The following is a 16,475-nucleotide window of genomic DNA, read 5'->3' on the forward strand; positions in this document are numbered from 1 at the left end:
TGATAAATGTGCAAATGGAAGTGATAAATTATGCAAATAGAACATTTTATTTTATGTTTAAATAAAACATAAAATCATTTATATATAAATATATGGTATCGAACAGCTTTTATGTAAAACATTACGAGATTGTTACTTTATTATACGATATTGTTTAATCCAAGTCATTTAAAAAATCCTTTTGAGTCAGACCTTTTTATGTTTTGTATATGGAACTTCTGTCATAATAAACATTGCATTATAATATTTCAAGGGTTTGAAGCTCTTATATTCGAACATTTCTACGTCATGCTGCCGGAATTTCCGGCGGAGCAGGACGGAAGTAGGTACGTGGCTGCTTCAGCTGACATTCTGCACGATGGCGACAGAGGTTCAGAGCGGCGACCTCAACAGTGCAAATTCAAGCCGGCTCGAAGTGTCTATCGACGGTTTGACTTTGAGCCCGGATTCCGAGGGCGAACAGGAACAGGCCGAGACGTCCGCTGGCCAGCCGGCGGGGCAGAGCGCGGGGAACCCTGAGCTGAGCGGAGATGGGGAGGAGGGCGAACCTGCCAGCAGCGGTTCGATCGAGAGGAAATGGGGCTTTTCTTTAGTCGAGCTCTACGGACTGGCGCTCAGATTCTTTAAAGGTAAGGCTTATGTCACTATACACACGAATAGACATCGATTGAACACAAACATGCAGGAGCATTGTCACATCTGTGTCACAGGTTGATCTCGCGGTGTTGTTTCGATTTAGTGAAGTCGCTGTCCTGCCTGTTTCGGTTATCGGTGGTTGTTGAAAAGTTCTGCTTATATAGGTCGCCGTGTTCAGGGTTAGGAACCTCTAGAGAAACTGCCTGCCCCAACCGGTGACAGCACCACTGAGTGTCATGTGCCTGACTTTAAATCAAAGTGACTCTATATGAGAGATGGCAGAAATATTCAAAGTAGACTAGTGAACCACTAGTGCTGTACTAGGTAGGTCTCCTTGACGGTAAAACCAGCGCTGTAAATTTTGTTCAATAAAATATTTAGTCCTTTCCGCAGGTCTACACCCATTTCTTGCCTGTGGGCTGATGAATACATTCTGTTTGTGTGTCCATCAGCTCAATAGTCTGTTAAGTGCTCTCTAATTAATGCACAACTAATGTACTGTTCAAGATGTTTCAGATACCAGCTGAGCATTAAGGTGTCTTATGTATCTGGTGCATGACGTTCAAAGCAAATGTGCACAAAAAAAACTCTAATGCACAATTTACAGAAAAATCATAATCATCTTTTCATGGCTTTGACTAAACTGGGATTTGCCTTTGTGAGTTGGTGTAAAGCTACTAATTAAATCAATCTTAATTTTAAAATGAAATAAATCATTTTAGAACAACAACAACAAAAAAAGATGCATCTCATGGGACTGATCAGAGAACCATGAGCATGTGAAATATTGTCTCAGGGTTTACGTCAAGTAAATATTTAGCATCAGAGTGATTTGGCTGACAAAGAAGTTTGGAAATCTTTTTTTTCTAATGTAATGAGAGCCAGTTGAAATTTGAAATCCATCATTTTGCACTGTTTTCCCTCAGAGAAAGATGGGAAAGCATTCCACCCGACCTATGAGGATAAACTCCGTCTGGTTGCCCTCCACAAGCAAGTGTTGCAGGGCCCTTACAACCCAGATGCTTCCCCTGAGGTGGGCTTCTTCGATGTGCTGGGAAATGACCGCAGGTAAGCATCGATTTGATCTTTGACCTTACTGCACTTCCCTGCTGTTGGAGTCACATTAGCAATTTTTTATGAATATCATTTAGTGCTAGTGAATTTTCCTTGAGGTTTTTTTTTTTTTTTTTTTTTTTTTTTTACATAAATCAATGTCTAAATGCATTAAAAGTTATTCATTTAATAAATAGGAAGTGTTTTATATATATATATATAAATACAGGGTTTAAATGCTATTTATTTATTGATTGATTAATAAAAAATTTTTTAGTTTGTGATTTTGCTGTGGATATACAGATGGGGATCTGGAATAACAATTGTAACTTTTTCAGAAAAGAATGGGCATCTTTGGGCAACATGGAGAAGGACGAGGCCATGCTGGAGTTTGTAAATCTGTTAAATAAATGTTGCAGTTTATTTGCACCTTTCGTCACGTCACACAAGATTGAAAAGGAGGAGCAAGAGAGAAAGAGGTCAGACTTGCAGATAAAGATGATAGATTTTCCTTCTCTATCGATTATTTCTTCTCACCTTTTTAGTGTCTCACTTATTTAAATTCAACTTATTTACTGTTCTCCCCTCTCTTGAGATATAGAATTCTTTCAGAGATCCGACATGCTGACATAAAATAAACTTCTTCCTAAATAACTCTGAAAACCTGAACACTCTCTGTAACATCACAGATGTCTCTTATGTTGTGTATGGTCTCTTGTTTTTCCTGAGAAGGAGGGAGGAAGAGGAGCAGCGGCGTAGAGAGGAAGAGGAGCGTGAGCGGCTGCGGCAGGAGGAGGAGAGACGCAGGCATGAGGAAGAGGAGAGGCTGAGGCGAGAAGAGGAGGAGAGAAGACAAGTTGAGGAGGAACGATTCCGTATAGAGCAGCAGAAGTGAGTGACACCTGCTTTAATTATCCCAGAACTAATGTAAAACAGCACTGTGTGAAAATGTGTGACGAAAAACTCAAGGCTGGAATACACCACACAACTTTTGTCCAGAATCAGAGTATGATTCCATCCAGTCGGTGTATATCAAAAATATTTTCCTATTTTGACCAGATTTTAGAACACGTTATCTTTTGTGGTAGTATTCAGATTTTCAAAGTTATGTAGTGTATGGGTACACTAAGCAATCCCAGTGAGCCACACGCTTGATTACTTTTCTCTCACTCTCTCTGATGTGTTAGGCAGCAGATCATGGCTGCACTGAATGCGCAGACAGCAGTGCAGTTCCAGCAGTATGCAGCGCAGCAGTACCCCGACAGTCCCGAGCAGCAGCTCATCCTCATTCGACAGCTGCAGGAGCAGCACTATCAGCAGTACATGCAGCAGCTGTATCAGGTGCAGCTCGCTCAGCAGCAGGTGAGAGCCCATGATTCATTCTCCCAGACCCACCCATGTCTACAATGCTTTTGTGATCCATGACTACAGTTTGAAAAACTTCCCTACTGTTCAAAAGTTTGGAGCCAGTATAATTTTTTTTTTTTAAAGAAATCAATACTTTTATTAGGCAAGGATGCATTAAATTAAAAAAGTGACAGTAAATATCTCCATTTCAAATTAATACTATTCTTTTGATCCTTCTAATATTTAAAGAATCCTGAAAAATGATCACTGTTTCTGACAAGTTATTAAGCAGCACAACATTTTTCAACATGGATATAAATAATATTTCTTGAGCAGCAAATTATCAAATGTTAGAATGATTTCTGAAGGATCATGTGACTGGAGTAATAGCTGCTGAAAATTCAGCTTTGCCATCACAGGAATAAATTGCATATTAAAATGGAGATCTAAAAATTGTAAAATATTTCACAATGTAAATGGTTTTATTGTATTTTTGATAAAATCAATGCAGCCCTAGTAAAGAACACAAGACTTCTTTCAAAAACATTTTTTACTGGCCACAATCTTTTGAACGGTATTGTATATGTCCTCAGCTAAGCCTGTTTATTTTGTTATGCACTGTTATGTAACTAGTCACATTTTATAATTCTCAATCAGAACAGACCTGCAACCCACCAGTTAATAATGACTGTATAATAAAGAACAAAACTGCAGTGGTAGCATTTGTTCTGCAGATGTGCAGTAACCAAGTAGATTATTTTAATGTGTTTTGCTCATCTGTCACTGAAAGCTAAACTGGTTTTATTGTCATGTAATGGACTTTGATTTTATTTATTTTTTTGTGTACAAAATTCACAACTTGGTCCAGCTTGTAGCTCCTGAGCTTGACAAGTGGTGTTTTAATCGATCATTTCAAAGAGAGCGAGGTTGGAAATTTAGTTTTACCAAGTTCTAGAATGTAATTTATCATAATTCTGGACTGTTTTTTTTTTAATGTATTTATTTACAGTTGTGTCATGCCATTGTTTCCACGGTTTTCTCCAGGCTGCTCTGCAGAAACAACAGGAGGATGCTATAGTGCTGTCTACATTAGAGGCCAGTGAGGTGTCAGCGCCTTCTGCTGGAGAGGAGGCTCCCACACTGAACGGCCAGGCAGAGTCCACTACTGACAGCTTAGAACGAGAGCCGGACCTGGAGCCCGCAGACCAGGTCACTGAGAATGGACCCACTGGTGAGTTTTGCTATGCAGCACCCACTTTTTAGCATCCAGTCTATTTCCATTGGGTAAAATCAAGTCTTGTCTAACATTTTTGTCTCGCTGAATTTCCAGTATGTCAGATTACAGAAGAACATGGGTTTCAAATGCTTTTTAATTATCATTTAAGGGATTTGTGGATGCTATAGAATCTCATTTTCTGGTACATTTCAATTAAAAATAGGACTGGGTTGAAAATAATTTTAATCTGTTCTCTTTTCAAATAACTGATATTGATTTTTAAATGCCAAGAATCTCTCTTTTAGTCTATGCTGTTTTCAGTTGATGTATAAACAAAACTTTACTAAACATTATTTGTAACTTGCCACGCATCCAATAAATTGCAATAAGCTTTGTACTTTGTTACTTTTGATGTGAAAAAAAAGTCTAAACTTATTATAAAATTCGAACAATAAATAGCTATTACACTTTTTTTCTCAATTTCCTCTTAAGAAAAAGCCTATTATAACAGCCTATATACAGGTCCTTCTCAAAAAATTAGCATATTGTGATAAAAGTTCATTATTTTCCATAATGTAATGATAAAAATTAAACTTTCATATATTTTAGATTCATTGCACACCAACTTGAAATATTTCAGGTCTTTTATTGTTTTAATACTGATGATTTTGGCATACAGCTCATGAAAACCCAAAATTCCTATCTCAAAAAATTAGCATATAATGAAAAGGTTCTCTAAACGAGCTCTTAACCTAATCATCTGAATCAACTAATTAACTCTAAACACCTGCAAAAGATTCCTGAGGCTTTTAAAAACTCCATGCCACGCCGCATTGAAGCAGTCATTTCTGCAAAAGGATTCCCGACCAAGTATTGAGTGCATAACTGAACATAATTATTTGAAGGTTGACTTTTTTTGTATTAAAACACTTTTCTTTTATTGGTCGGATGAAATATGCTAATTGTTTGAGATAGGAATTTTGGGTTTTCATGAGCTGTATGCCAAAATCATCAGTATTAAAACAATAAAAGACCTGAAATATTTCAGTTGGTGTGCAATGAATCTAAAATATATGAAAGTTTAATTTTTTTATCATTACATTATGGAAAATAATGAACTTTTATCACAATATGCTAATTTTTTGAGAAGGACCTGTATATCCACACGAGTCTATCCAATCAAATTAAATCGAGATCTGAATTGAATTGCAAGCTTGTGAATTAATATGAAATCAAATCAAAATGTGGAATGTGTCAATGCCCAGCTCTAATTTAAAATATTAAAATAATAAAAATAATTCACATTGAGTAATGTACCATATTCCTGGTTCTCAGACTCTCCACCTGTAATAGCAGCCCCCTCCATGTGGACCCGGCCGCAGATAAAAGACTTTAAAGAGAAGATCCGTCAGGATGTGGACTCTGTGATCACGGTGGGCCGGGGGGAAGTGGTGACCGTCCGGGTTCCCACCCATGAGGAGGGCTCCTATCTCTTCTGGGAGTTTGCCACTGACTATTACGACGTTGGCTTCGGAGTCTTCTTTGAATGGACGGACTCTACTAACGCATCAGTCAGCGTGCACGTCAGCGAGTCTAGTGACGAAGGCGAGGATGAAGAAGGTGAGGAACGCATGCCTTGATTCTTTGGTTCCATATTATTGGCTAATATTGGATATTTACGTTTGCTCATTTCTTCTATTTTTACGTTTAGATGACTTATTTTACCCATGTAATGCTCACATTAAGACACTAATAATAACAGATCGAAATGTATCTTTAGCGAATCTGTAAGCGCCAAATCTCATTTTAATACTGTACATTATAATGTTTATTTTTTATTTAGACTATATATATAGAATTTTAATATTGGTCATAAAATGATTGATTTATTGGTATTAAACAAAATTAAATATAAAACGCAAATAAATATACAAAATTATCGGTTAGTTTAGATAGATTGATTAATTTAATTGTCTGTTGTTACGTTTTGTGTATTTTGTATGAATTGTAGATTTAAGTCCTGTTGTCTTTCTCTCAGGTGAGGGCCAGTCTGAGGATGAGAAAGCCAAGAAAGAGGCTGGGAAACCGCAGGTGGATGAGGTAGTGCCGGTGTACCGGCGGGACTGTCATGAGGAGGTGTACGCTGGGAGTCACCAGTATCCCGGCCGTGGTATATACTTGCTCAAGTTTGACAACTCCTACTCGCTCTGGAGGTCTAAAACCGTCTACTACAGAGTATATTACACCAGATAAGCCTGGAGTCAAGACTGTGGGACAGGAATGCGTGCGTGTATGTAAAAAAATAGATGGAATAAAAAGAAAGATCAAACATAAGGAAATGTATGGGATGTCCACTACTGGGTGAGGGACAAAGAGATTTAACATGAGTGTGTGTGCTTGCGTGTTTCGAGGTATATGCAGACTTCATGAGTGTGTCTGTCATGCTGTTTGAGTCCAGTAGGAATGGGCCATGTACTTGGCACCTCTGTTTTGCACTCTAAAAGATGTACTCTATGATTTTATGCTTGATATTCTAATTTCAGCCTCCATCTTCTAATTTCATCCAAAGAGGAACAGGATAAATTAGTGTATCCTAATTAAAACGGCCTACAAATGTCATGTTAAGATAATTAACAACGGAGCAAACACTAACACGCCTTACTCCTGGAATACTTCCTTATTTAGGTCAACACTGAGTAAATCAGCCAATGGCGTGCATCTGTACTCATGTTTTCCTCCTATCAGCACACAGAACTGAAGTGCATTGGTGAGTGTGAGATAAAACGAATGGAAAGGACTTTTCTAACATTGCAAAGGTGGATCTGGAGGCTGCTACGAGAAGAGATTTTGCCGCATTTTCTAAACCAGATGAATTGTCTGAAACGTTTAATATTTATTAATCTCTGTGGTAGAGTAGGGTCATGCTTGTGTCTGTAAGTCCTATAACATATATCTCATCTCTCCGTCATTCGCTTTTCTGCTTCCACAGAGCTGGAGATTTATTGTTTGTGTTCGATTTTTTTTTTTTTTTTTTTTTTTTTGCATTTGTCGTCAATGCGAGATTTATCAGTATTGACTTTTAATAGTTGTTTGAAATATTCTTGCCTTTCAGTTTGGTCATTTCTTTGTTGCTTAATGCGTGTAGTTACAAACAGCCATGTAAGAACTTAAAACTTAATGTATATTGATTTAAATTTCTACTCGTCACACTTATACTCTGTTCTCTGTGGCAGAAATAACAAGCATCTCTCATTGTCATTATATTAATAATGAAGTGTTTGTATAGCTGATTGAGACTAACTATCAAAAGCTGCGTTTGAGTTGCTGATTAACAATTTTCTGTTATTTATTGCCTGTTCAGTGCATTGAAGATTAATACAGTGAAGTTCCTGAGAATTTGAGTTTTTTTTTTCTTCCAAAATATCTGCTCTAGCCACTCTGGATTCATCACTGGCTGTATTGTTGAGTGAAATGTGTCGCGCTCATGATTGTATGTCAAAGACTCCTGTGCAATGCAAGCCACTGCTAGCCAACTGTGATCAAACATCGTCCATATATACAGGCACAGATGCTGTTACACTGTGTTCACGTGATGAATAAAGCAGTGTGTTGGAGTGTTAAGAGCTGTGATGATTCAGTGTTCATAGAGACCATCGTGCTAACGCTGTCCAAAGACTACATTAATGTCACATGTACAATTGATTGGTTGCAAAAGTTCCTGTGTTTATTTTTTTCCATGTATTTTCCTTTTTCACTTTGTGTAATACTGACTTCAGGCCTTTGTATAGTGAAAGTGTAACGTTTGGCATGGTATTGAAAGTGCAGCACTTGGGGAAAAAGACAACGAGCAATAGGGTAACTGATTTTAAAATTGTCTTCATATTTAAAGTGGAAACTCCAGTGACTTTCTGACCATAAAGGCATGAACAGAAGTGTTTTTGTATTGGTTTCGCTAGTGTGATCTGATCTGTATGCGTTCAAGGATGAGTGTCCTGAAGCGTATATTTGATTAAACTTGCGTTCCTCTGTATGTACGTCTTGATTCTTTTATGATACCCTTCTAGTCACGTGCATGTTTTACATACTCAGACGATGTCTTAGCGTCTCCCTAATTCTTGAGAAATGGGGTAAAACATGTTCTACACCTTTAAAAAAAAAAAAAAAAAAATAGCATTTCCACTGAATCTCCTATTACTAAAATGTTTTAACAAAAATGTGCCCTATCACTTAGTTATGTAAAAATAAATATCACTCTCATTTTAAAAAGCACCTAGCCTCACAATGTTTTTATATAGATAAAATGTGTTTAAGTTTAGTTAGTTTTTTTTTTTTTTTTTTTTTTAAACATATCCATTACACAACATACATTATTTTGGGGGGCTGATAATTTAATAGATGTGCTGGATTTTTGTATTTTTATAATTATTTGTCACATTATTTTAATTTTTTCCCCTTTTTTATTTTTTGTGCTGATGGCCCACATTGATAGATGCCCACAGGAAAGAAAAACACATTTTGTGAATTAAATGCATACATTCATACATTAAAGAACCAATAAGTTGCATCCCAATTAAAAGTCAACATAAAAAAATCTGTGCATTTCATTATACATTTATGAATCTGTATGTACAAACAAACAGGCTAGTATAATGGTAGCTTGGAGCAGTTTGTGACTTATCACTGTAGTCCTGTCAGCCACAGGTCATGATTTCCCAATGCAAAAGGAAGTTTAAGCAGGTTCAATGTGAACAGGAAAGTGAGTATTATCACTCACATCCAGAAATGTTGTCTCAGCTGTTTCCATTGCCGCAAAAAACAATAGTCCTCTTCCTTAACACTTCAGCAGAACACACACACACACAAAAAAACAACTATCGGATCCTTCCTGGCACTCTGGGTTTTTAAGAAAATACTTCATTTGCAACCACAAGATGGCGCTATAGTGTAGATATTAAACAGGCATTTCAAAACACCAGCTTTTGTTCATTTCGCAAGCAAAATAGGTTTTATAGAATTTATTTATTTATTTAATTTTATTTAATTTTTAAAATAATTAACCGTGATTAATTTTGTGATTCCAAAAGTTTTAAGAACTAATTTACAACTGTAAATAAACTACTTAATACTTAATAAAATACTGTACAATTGAACTGTACTGTACTGTAAATGTTTAAGTATATAAATTGTCTGTTAACTTTTGATATTTAGCGCTGTGGTTTATTAAAACTTATTTTAACTTATTTTAAGTTAAACTTAAGTCATACCAAACTTATTGATTACTGTCTTTAAGCACTTTATGTGTATATATGAATTATGGCTTTCACTTTTTATGGAAAATAATTCTTTTATTTTTATTTTATTTTTTTTATAAAAATTTTTTAAATGGTTTAAATGAATTTTTGTCTTATGCAATATTATTTATTAAATAATATTTAGAATTAAATCTGTTTAAGTTAATGTACTTTGTAAGACTGCCAACATTTTTTGAATAAAATATGACATCCCTTTGAATAAAATATAAAATAAATATTGTATTTAAAATATAAATACTAATAAAAAGAAACATTAATCAGTATTAATTAAATGCTGATTAAGTATTTACATTGGTTTAAGAATGTTACATGTTAAGGCACATTCAAACAAAATACATGAAAATGCAATTAAAGAGGCTCGAATTCCGCGAGAACCACAGTAACTTATCCATCCCGGGTTTTCCACGCAGCAGACGCTTAAAGGCAGGTAACCTCTCCCTCCCTCAACGCTGTGTGATTTCGCCAATCCAGGTCCAGTTCCTACAGGTGGCTGGAAGCCTCTCCGTGTTTTCCATATACTCGCTCTTCACGGTTTCGTCTCGACTCCCTGCCTGCTTTCAAACTCATGTTCCCCGATGCTCCCGAACACCAGCGGCAACGTCCCGGACCGCTTCTGCATCTTTCAAAAAATTATGGCGGGACCTTTTGTAAACAGACCTTCTTCACACGGCAACTTCTGGGATACATCGTTTGGATTTTAAATCGCCTAAACCCGATGTACATCTCAAATTTAAACAAGATTTAAAATGCCGTTCCCCGAGAGAACCGTTGAGCCTCAGCTGGTGAGCAGGTTGAGAGGGAGCGATGGCTCCGACAAGACCTTCATGACTCCGGACGGGCGAAGGGTTCGCAAAGCAGTTTTGTTCTCTTCTGTGGAAGAAGTTTGTTGCCATACGCTCACCAGCATCCTACATCAACTGTCCGATCTCTCGCGACATGCCAGTGACATATTCCTGGGAATTGAGACTCAGGCTGTGTTGATCACGCGGAGGACATCAAGTATTGTTTGGCGCTATGCGGTATTCAATGTGAAGTTGCGTAGTTTTGATAGCAAAACGATTAAAATACGTAAGTTTGGAGACTCAGTCTTGTTGCCTACTTTAACGGTTAATACTTTTATGAACAAGTCAATAACAAAATATATCAGGTCATCAGTACATAATGAATAGAATTTGATTTTTTCTTTATGTTTTTAAGTATTTGTTTGTTTAAGGATTTGTTAAGCACTGTCGCAAAATATGCTGGTTAATGACTTATTGATGAAAGTGTCATGCGATTATTGATCCTGAAGAACACATATGTGGAATAGCAGCACACATAGAAAATCGAATGCTAGATGTAAGTTTGAAAGGCTGCACTCGAAATGAACTATGGATTGGGTCCGCAAGACAAAAGGCGGGTGTGAATGTTATGGGACGAGCACATGGCCTTGTGTTGGTGTAATGATTTAAGGTGAAGAGAATGCAGTTTCCCTTAAGGGCTGAAGTTCTGCCAAACATGATAGATCTACTTTAACGTACCATCTGCGCCCACCGACACCCCTACAGCAGAAACCCCCTCTATATACACCCTCTCTCTCTCTATATATATTATATGTATGCACTTCAAAGTTTTATATATTATATATCTTCAAAGGACTGGGGTGATTCCACCAGGACTGGGGTTATTTCATCATGTTTTGATTGGATTGATTAAATTTGTCAGTAGTGACATTAATGACATTGTTAAAAATATTGCAAGGATGCATTAAATTGCTCAAAAGTGACAGTAAGGACATTAATAACAATGTTACAAAATACAAGAACTTTCTATTCATGAAAGTATCCTGAAAATGAATCAATATTTCAAAAAAGCACTGTTAGCTGTTTTTAACATTGATTTCTGAAGGATCATGTGACACTGAAGACAAGAGTATTGATGCATAATAATAAGTTTTTCTTTAGTGGGAATAAATTGCATTTTAAAATATTTAAAAATAGAAAAATGTTATTTTAAATTGTATTATTTTTTTTCAACAATATTGCTGTTTTTTACTGCATCAAATAAATGCAGTCTTGATGAGCATAAGAGTCTTCTTCAAAAACATAAATCTTTCCGAGCCCAAACTTTTGAATGGTAGTGTATATTAATGGAGAAGTGCAGTATACATGAGCAAACTGGATTTTTTTTTATTATTATTATTACTTTTATACAAGTTATACAATTGCTTTTATGCAGCAGTTTTAAATCAAAACGAAATATTTAGTATCTTATGTTTTAAATATAATTTGGCCAGTTAGATTCAGATTGTAGGCCATATTTCTGAAATGGCCACTGAAAATGGTTTCAAAATAAGCCATCAGCCTAAAAACAGAGCATGATAGCGGCGTATTCCCCTCAGCTAAAAATGTTTCAAAATGATCCATTAGCTTAAAGATGATTAGTTAGCCATAAGCTAATTGGTGTGATATTGGAGAGTAAGAGTGATTTTGGAGCGAAAGAAAGCATTTATGCTCCCTTCCTGCTTCCACTATGCATCACTTACATACTGATACAAACTGTAATACTTGTATACTTTCATATATTCAGCAGTCTTTAGAACATTTGTATAATGTAAACTTGTATGTTACCATCCACACTATTACGTCATAAAGTGGCACATTCCACAAGCTGTCGTTTTGAAAGACTGGCTTCAATATAAGCTATTTTTAGACTAACAAGAAAGTTTTGAGTTCTGAAACTTACAGGATATTTTATAGTACAATGACCTCTTATATGTTAAAAGATCAAGGGAATTTTGATTTCTCAGTTCATGACCCTTTTAAAGTGATACTGTAAATGATGCCAATGTCATGTGTCACCAGGGACAACAGTGTCCTGCCCTTAAGACATTACCATGTAACAATAGACAGGATGTATGACTTAAGACAGTCTCATGCCAATCTTAAACACTTTACAATTTGGTGAATTGTTTGTGAATTTGTATAAATGCATATCTCATTTTTAAATTTTTTAAAGGGGTGGTTCACTGTTTTTTTTTCTAGGCTTGATTGTGTTCATGGGGTGCAGTCTAACATGTGTTAATGCTTTGTTTAAAAAAATTCCCTTCTCTGAGAAACACGCTGATCATTTCCTGATTTTATGAAGCCCTTCATAATTTTTTGTGAAAGGTATTTAGTCTTTAGAAAGTTGTAGATACTGAATTATATGATCTTTAATGTACATCTCTGATATAGGAAAGAGAAGGAGTATGAGATAATAGTGTTGGGAAGGCTTGTTTGGGCTCTCTGCACCTCAGTTTGTTTATAATGCCAGATTTGGTTAAACAAAGTTGATTCATTCCTTGTTCCTTGTTTCTTAAAGGGGTCATATGATGCATTTTTAAAGATCATTATTTTGTGTATTTGGTGTAACAAAATATGTTGACATGCTTTACTGTTCAAAAAACACATTATTTTTCAAATACTGTACATTATTGTCGGTCCTCTATGCCCCGGCCTTTCTCAAACGCATCATTTTCTACAAAGCCCCTCCTTCTGACAAGCGCAGTCTGTTCTGATTGGCCAACTGACCCAGTGCATTGTGATTAGCCGAACACCACAAGCACTCGTCAGAAATGTAACTCCCCTTTCCCTAATCACGAGCTTTATGTTTCAAAATAAATGTAAAGACAGTTAATAATGTCCTTAATTTTAATGTCATTTTTTTTACTATAGGTTTAAGGAGTAAAGGGTGACAGAGTCAGTTGTGAGGCTCATTGATGGATGTCTTAGCTGTGTGACCCTCTCTCTCTCTCTCTCTCTCTCTCTCACACACACACACACACACACATACACACACACACACACAACGCACAAAATTCCGCATTTGAACAGTCAATAGCAAATACTTTAATAACAAAACACACATACAGAAGCTGATTCAGAAGTGCCAGATTGTCATAAAGTCAGAATTACCTCCTCTCTTAGGTTCACAAAACGGTCGTCCATAAAATGCGTTGCTGTTCTGTTGTAAGTAATCTTACAATATTCCTAAATGCATCTACTTTCGGAAGGCCAAATAAAGTGCTTTTGCTCTCGCCTAGATACACACAGCATCTCCCTGACATGGCCGCTTCAACACTAACTGCGGTCACTGAAACCACGCCTTCTTTTTTAGCGTGAACATTTGGGTGGCATTACGCAAATATTTCCACATAGTGACGTAGATATGTGGGGGCGTGTTTGAATGAGCCGTTTTAGGGGGGCGTGGCAGAGTCTTAACTTTGATAAAGAATATCTCTTTGGGTTTGAGACTTTAGTCTTTGCAACTTTACAGATCTTCTTTTTGCACCAAGAGCTTGTTACACTCCAAAGAGAAAGGAAAAATTGAAATCGCATCATATGACCCTTTTAATGTCTTGTTTATCCTGCTAATGGTTTCAGATGGGAAGGAGTTAGAATTTGACACATTACTAATGTTTGTCAATGGGACGGTTATGTTGGGTTGGTTTGTGACTTCAGGTTAATCAGAAATGCGCTATTGTTTTCATATAATGTAGGCTAAAGCTAATATAGGCCTGGACCAGCTTTGTTATTCAGATATATTTAAGTAAAACATCTGACATTTTAAATGAAGAAATTATTATTATTATTTTTTTTAAAGGTCAGGAGTCAAAGTTTGTGTTTACTTATAACTTGAAGGTGTTAGGTCAAGGTCAGCTACTGGATGCAACAAATGGCTCGTTTGTAGTTTGTTTTATTGTTTTTGTCTTGTAGTGCCGGTGTTCTGACCGGGACACACATCACATTGTAGTAAGGGGTGTAACATTTCCGTCACACGCTTGAGGCATTCGGCCAATCCCAACGCACTTGATAGCTGGCCAATCAGAGCACACCTCGCTTTTCAGACCGATGAGCTTTGTAAAAAATTACGCTTTTCAGGAAGGCGGGGCATAGAGGAGAAACAATAATGTAGTGTATTTTGTGGATTATTTTGTTTTTTTTGAATTTTAAGCGTATAAACATTTTTTTTTACAAAATATACAAAGTGTTGTTTTTTTTTTGGGAATATTATGTGACTGATGATGAATCAAGCTGGAGATCCTAAGTTCCTTAATTTTTTCCAGACTGCATTAGACATCATTTTATAAGGCAAAACGTACATGATTGTGTGTTGTTTACATTTTAAAATTATTTACATTTTTTTTTTAACATTTTTAATTTTTAATTTTTTTTTTAATTTATGACATTAATAGGTTAATAAGTGTGTATACTATTAGTATTTTAATAGGTACTTTTATTAAAAGCAAATTGCAATACAGTATTTAAAATAACAGTCACAGGCTCGTTGAGCTTAAAAGCACAATGCTGAAAGCTAACCTACAACCTTTGGTTACCATCCCAAATTGTCTTAACCACTTGACCACACCAAGTCAGTTCAATAATGGTTTGGCTCACAACATGATTTATAACCTTCTTTAGAAGATGTAATTCTGTTAGAGTTCTAACACATTATTTTATTACAGTAACTATGGCCATTTTCAAGCACAAACACACATACAATCTCCTTCTGAGCTGTGGAATTATTGCTTCTGTGGATATTTTTAGTATGCGTGTGTCTGCTCCACTCATATGATGGTCTGAAAGGATGGAGCTGATCACATAAACAATAGTGCTCTAGTTTGCTTTCTTACAGTTTATCAGTAAGTAAATGATCACACCAGTGTGTTTAGAGATCAGGCGATTGATATGTTATCTGATTTTGTATGTTTACACTACAAATCTCAGAGGTCTAATTAGGACTCATTTAGCTGTGGTTGTTATCGTTGTCTGGTTGCAATGTCAGTGTGTGTGTGTGAGCATTTATATAAACAGCTAAAGTGAGCATTTTTGTTAGTTAAGCGATAAAAATAATCACAGGTTAGGAGTCATAATTCCTTGTTTTTCTCATGATCAGGAATACCTTTTTTCTACTTCTCTTTCTTGAATTTGCTCTTTTTGTTTGGTGTGTTTGGTATGCATGGACTCAGAAGGGATTCCTGGGTCCAAGTCCAACCCAAATCCAAAGCCAGACCCAGGGAAAATCGTCACCTTTGACCATCCGGGGCACTCGGCAGGGGAAAACAGCAAAACTATTCTTTCATTCCCTGACCACCAGACCTCAGCCCCTGATGTATAAAGGAATGGCTGGTTTCACACACACACACACACATGCACAAATTCAGTGTACCTACAGCCTACTTTCATAGAAACTCACTTATACAGCCTTAAATGTTCATCAGTGTTGGGCAAAACTATTCCCAGAAGCCTGGTCAGCAGGCCACCAAATGAACTGACTCCCAGTATACTTCATTATACATTATGTTTCCCATGACACTTTAGTCTCTTTCTGATCTGCATGAATTTGTAGACTTTCCCTGAAACCAATGGTGGTAATAAGTAGAAGAAAGATTTACTGGCTCTGTATTTCTGCAGTATTTATGTTTTGTTTTGAGCCAAATGTTTTTTAAATTTTGAATTATTCATGTCTATATTTTAGTCACATCATCTTTTTAGGGATTGCAATATATCAGTATCATATAGAAGCCTGTTTCCATCATGAAATAAAAAAATAAAAGGAAATTGTGACCTTTTAACTCACAATTCAGACAACATTTTTTTTTCTCACAGTTCTGAATTTATATTTCACAATTCTGTCTTTTTTTTTGCAGAATTGATAGATGTTAACTGGCAATTGCAAGTTTATAATTTAATTCTGAGATGAAACGTCCAAATTGTGAGATAATTGTGAGGAAAAATAAAAATTGCAATTACCTTTTTGAATTTGGCCAAATTCCCAGAAGATTTACACTCAGAATTTAAAAAAAAAGTAATAATTGCAAGATGTAAACTCAGAACTGAAAGATGTAAACTCAAAATTGAGAGAAATAAAGTCAGAATTCTGAGTTTATA

General features: G+C 36.1%; 1 protein-coding gene across 2 annotated transcripts; it reads left to right on the forward strand.

Moving 5' to 3' along the window:
- Nucleotides 1-291: 291 nt before the first annotated feature.
- Nucleotides 292-8,282, forward strand: LOC109112938 (Golgi resident protein GCP60-like). 2 transcript variants are annotated; one of them, XM_042777849.1, is made up of 8 exons: nt 292-629; nt 1,563-1,704; nt 2,028-2,168; nt 2,422-2,580; nt 2,877-3,051; nt 4,081-4,267; nt 5,609-5,872; nt 6,291-8,282. In XM_042777849.1, the coding sequence occupies exons 1-8, from the start codon at nt 359-361 to the stop codon at nt 6,503-6,505; spliced, it is 1,554 nt and encodes a 517-aa protein (XP_042633783.1). In that variant the 5' UTR covers nt 292-358; the 3' UTR covers nt 6,506-8,282. The 2 variants fall into 2 exon arrangements, with proteins under 2 accessions (XP_042633783.1, XP_042633782.1); XM_042777848.1 differs by having other exon boundaries at nt 293-629; nt 5,588-5,872.
- Nucleotides 8,283-16,475: the final 8,193 nt, after the last annotated feature.

The sequence above is a fragment of the Cyprinus carpio genome, chromosome A20, assembly GCF_018340385.1.
Source record: "Cyprinus carpio isolate SPL01 chromosome A20, ASM1834038v1, whole genome shotgun sequence".
Classification (NCBI taxonomy): Eukaryota; Metazoa; Chordata; class Actinopteri; order Cypriniformes; family Cyprinidae; genus Cyprinus; species Cyprinus carpio.